The following is a 5,000-nucleotide window of genomic DNA, read 5'->3' as shown; positions in this document are numbered from 1 at the left end:
TTGTTTCCAATTTGCGTTCAGAAAACTATTTTAATGTAAATTGTCATCTTATGTGTAATAAACAGTTCACGACATAGAAAGTGCTTTGTACGGGGTTTTATTCACTCGTTGTTTGTGTCAAAAACCCTCACTTGCTCGTTCCTTGCTCGTTCGGGTTTTTGACACAAACAATGAATAAAACCCCGTACGCCACACTTTCTATGACGTAAACTATATATCCCTTCCTTTTGAAAGTGATTTATGTTTTGGAAAACATAATCCGTAATCACGTCAGACAAGCAACACCGACTACTCTTGCAGCTGAACCCGCTAACTTCTTGCGCTTTTTGGGTCTTGCGGTTAAGTTCGTAACTTCTTGCGACTTCTTGCGGCAAGCTTTCTATCTTCTTGCGCTTTGAATGTTCTTGCGGATAAAACGTAATTTAACTTCTTGTGTGTTCTTGCGGCACAAGAACTTGTTACACCACTTCTTGCGCGTGCATTATTTTTGGGCTGTACTGTATCTTTGTTAATTGGTGTTCTTGCCGTACGTGTCAAAATAAATTGAATTATTGGGTAACAATTACTTGGAATACCAGAAAGGTATTAGAATTACGAGGCGGTGATTTCATTGGCTGAAAGCAATTCACTTGATCCCTTGGATCAATACATTTCACCTCCCTCTATTACGAAACTGCGGCTTGTCTTTCATACACCGGATCCAGAATAATTAACATCTATAAAACAAAAGAACAAAGTGAACATAACAATACAATGTACCTAATCAACAAGGCCTAATCAGAATAACAATGGTTCTTTTGTCTTCCGCCATTTTGGTTCGGTATATAAAAGTTTACCTGAAACTACTTTTTCCAACAACAATAAAATAACAGCTGTGATGTGTCGATCGCTGGAGGGGATTTCTGAGCACGCGAGGCTTCAAACAGCATCAATTCTTACAGAGTTCTATGAAAATCTGTTTATAACATGCAGTGGTGAAACTTTTAATGATGTTCACTGATTTAGAAACTCAAATCCATGTTCTGAGTGAAAGCTCAAAAGCAGCTAAAGATTGAAAATGCTGGATTCAGTCCTCTGGAAATAATGATTATGAGTAAGATAGTTAATCTACATCTTGCATGTTGTCCTTTTTTTCTTTTTTTTTTTTTTTTTTCTTTGTATGAGCATAATCCACAGATGTCAATTTTTTAATGATTGTTTCATGGTCTTCATTTTAGCTACATGTACCTAGAGGGACGTCACCCCATTATTCGCAACATTGTTAAGTTTGAAACTTTGCAGCTGGTTGCCTGTGTATCTTGTAAGAGGAGGGCTTAAAATTTTACTTGACCACAGTAATTACAAGACTGGTTTTCACAAGTTTTCTCTCTCTCCCTCTCTCTCTCTCTCTCTCTCTCGCTACGGTAGTGTTTGAATCACTCTCCCTTGGCCAACTGGTTTCTCTTTGCATGTCACCCCTGCATTGTGTTGATTCATGTAATTTCCTATCCAACAACCTGTACCAAATCAAACTACTACTTTTGCTTGGTGACCTATTGATTTTATTTCCTAAATACTAAGCATTGTTCACCAATATGTTATTTGTTGTCATGAGCCCTCCAAATTTCAATTGGCTGCAGGAACATGTTTTACTTCTTTTGTTCCGTAATTAGCAAATGTTGAACTTTGCTTTAGTCTATTCAAACTCTTTTACTGAGAGAACTATGGAGCACTCAGGCTCAATCTTGAGCAAACTTAAGTTACAATAATTATTCCTTAAATTAATGTTGAAAAGTACAGTACCTCTCCATGTATCACTTGCTGTACACCATGTACTGTACACTTTGTCAGAAGCTCATGGAAGGGAAAATCCATAAATTAGTGTATTATCACATGATGCAGTAACTGATGGTAATGGTAACAAATCTGATCTATAAAAGATTACTTTTTTTGGTTTTGAGGCTCATTATTTTATTTAATACTTCATAAATACTTATTATAATATTGCTATAATTTTTATTTTTAAAGGAAGAGTTGACTCGTATGGGAGAAGTCGAAAACTCCATGGCAATCTTTGTAGTTGCTACATATGGTGAAGGAGACCCTACTGATAATGCCCAAGAGTTCTATGAATGGTTACAGAATGACAGAGATGATCTAGAGTGCCTTAATTTTGCAGTAAGATAATCACACTTCAATTCAACTACATGTATGTGAAGGAGGTTGAGCTTTGTGTTTACACAGTACTGTTGTTCACCTACAAAGAGGCTGTGTTCTAAGAGATGTTTTAAGGAGCCCAAAGCTCTGGAATTTTAATTTTTTGTACAAATTTAATTTTTAAAATGTCCACTTCACCCTGGGGCAAAAGTTAGTTGCGAGGGGCCACAGGGCACTGCTATCTACAGCTGTAGAGCACATCCCAGTCACAGACCAGTTGGTGCTTGCAATGTATCATGTACATAGTTTTTCAACCATGAAATATGACTGTTACACTACTTTGCTGCTCATACAATGTAATACCGACACAATGGAGGATTGAAACATGAGGAGTTTGAACCAAGTACATGTACACAAAGGTTCAAGATTTGAAGAAAGAGAATGATTATCTGTGACTCCTAGAGTACTGTATACATTTTGACTCCATTTTTGCAGACTGTAATGATCCTTTGCTCTTTTAGCATTTTTTCCCAATAATGATACGTATTTCACTTTGTTCTAAAGCAGTGGTTAAAGTGTAGCAGCTGCTGTAAATTAATATGTATTGTATGTTTCCTATAGGTTTTTGGTCTTGGAAATAAAACATACGAACATTTCAATGCTATGGGAAGATTTGTGGACAAGCGGCTTGAGGAAATGGGAGCCAAAAGGGTCTTTGAAATGGGAGAGGGAGATGATGATGCAAAGTAAGTAACATATATTGTTTTGAAGTTGTTGTAGGGGATAGGGTTCAAGTTGGTCGTATTGGCCTACTGTCCTGCCATAAGGAAATGAGACAGTTTAATCAATTTAAACCAGGATCTTCAAGTATGGTTTTGGTTTTATGGCAACAACCCTGTGCCCAGCCTAATTAAGCTAATCTGGATTACTGGGCACTTAAATTGTGGTTTATTTCTGCTCAAAAAATGCCTGCAATTTTGGCTTTAAAACTTTTGCTTACCTTCAGCATAAAATTACAAGAGTAAGGCTTCTTTGACAGACACAATTAAAACCTGCACCAGTAAAAAAAATCACGGGTTAGTGTTAATCTGCTGAACAACTGGGTCCTGGGAAAAAAGAGTGGAGAATTTTCCCATTTTTAAAACTTTTTGACCCTACCCTGAGTGCTCGAAATTAGCGATCGTCCTGTCATCCCAGATGACCAGAAAGTTTACTGGGTGACTAGTTTTTGATAAAATGAAAAGCCTGGTTGCTTAAAGAAAAAACAATGGACAACTCAGCCAAAAATAGAAAATGAATTACACAAGCAGTCACTTGTCGGTTTTCAATTGACAATGTCCGATACCAGTGAGAAGTTAACAGTAATTAATTTGCTGCAGCGGAGCATTTTCCTGCGTTTTGAATATCTGTGCAGGCTTTCTCAAAAAATTGCCAGATAGAAAACTGCAAGAGTCTGGAGACAACATGTAGGCGAGGGAGATTGAAAACATAGTACTGTAAAATTTAATGTTAAAACTTAAACCCAGACTTCCACAAAAAACCACAGGCACACCCTAAGAACCACATGTATGGGGGCTCTAACGCCATGTGATTGCATCTTAACATGGCACGCATTTGATTGTAGGGGGTTTCATAATGGGCAACCAAGCATTTATCAGGGCAACCAAATTTACAGGTTTAGTTGCCTGGCTTTTGAATCAGGGACAACCTGGAATTTTTTTTCAATTTCGAGCACTGCCTACCTTGTAAAGAAGGCTCACAATACCTCCTCCCCATGCCCTACCCAACACAATTTCTTTCAGAAATAAATGCAAATAACTCATACAAATTGGTGTCTCCACATTGGTTTGGGAAGGGGAGTGGTGTAATTATAAGATTTACTTCTTAAAGAACAAGGTGCAAGGAACAATGAAAATGTCTCAACAATTTTGTCTTCTCTCAGTAGGACTTTACTTAAAAGAGGGGTGGTGATGGGAGAATTGCTCCCCTCTTGAGTTGAAGCCAATAATAGATTTAGCTAAGGCTAACAGCAGAACTCCCATGTTTTTTATTCTTACAATAACTTAACCTGGTTTGAGCCTGCAATCCAATCAAAAACCAGTACTTGATCGGCGGTCAACTTAAAAAAAAAAACCAGCTGTCCTCGATGAGCTTTAAACTTAAAAATACTTGGTGTGTAGCCAGGCATGTTAAAAATTTCTAGCAAAAGAAATTACACCATCTCAAAGATACTTAAAAAGCTAAAAGATAGAATTGAGAAAGAGGATTCCAGAGGAACAATGTACAAGATCAAAATTTAATGTACAGACTACGATAATCATTGTGTAAAATCTACGTTGGTCAGACATCATGCATGCTAAAAGCAGGCATGAGATAACGCGCAAAGGCCACAGCAACATTGGATAAATACTCTCTATTGGCCAAACACCATACATGTATGCTTTACAGTCACTAAATAGATTTGGAGAGTGTTGAAATTATTGACAGATCATCAGCCTGACAACAAAGATTAACTCTTGAAGCTTGGCATTCTGTGTGAGATGGAAACGCTATAAACGAACATGTAGCACTACCTAACATATACAATTTTTAGTGCTATTATGAATACTCTGGAGACTTTTGTTACGCTTTGAAAAATTCCTTCGAGGTGTGATTTAGTTGTATCACACATTGTGTACATATACTGTATCAAGTGGGACGCCGTTAGACATTTGGATTTTTATCTTTGCTGAAGAAGGCAACAGTACTGTGGTAGCAGAAACGTCCGGAACAATATATTTTTATCCAGTGTCAAATTTTAATTCCTTTTACTAAAAAAGAGCTTTAAACTTGAGCCCATGATATGGTTATGCAATACTGGTCAG

At 37.2% G+C, this 5,000-nt stretch overlaps 1 protein-coding gene across 1 annotated transcript in view; it reads left to right on the top strand.

Annotated features, from left to right (window-relative positions):
* Positions 1-5,000, top strand: part of LOC138045749 (NADPH--cytochrome P450 reductase-like) — a 54,725-nt gene that overhangs the window by 19,343 nt on the left and 30,382 nt on the right. Inside the window, exons 4-5 of the mRNA XM_068892355.1 lie at positions 2,008-2,157; positions 2,758-2,882. Coding sequence (XP_068748456.1) covers positions 2,008-2,157; positions 2,758-2,882 — 275 coding nt within the window. The remainder of the gene's footprint in view (positions 1-2,007; positions 2,158-2,757; positions 2,883-5,000) is intronic.

This window comes from Montipora capricornis, chromosome 4, assembly GCF_036669925.1.
Source record: "Montipora capricornis isolate CH-2021 chromosome 4, ASM3666992v2, whole genome shotgun sequence".
NCBI classification, from domain to species: domain Eukaryota; kingdom Metazoa; phylum Cnidaria; class Anthozoa; order Scleractinia; family Acroporidae; genus Montipora; species Montipora capricornis.
The sequence above is the reverse complement of the archived record's forward strand: the minus strand, read 5'-3'. Positions and strand labels throughout refer to the sequence as shown.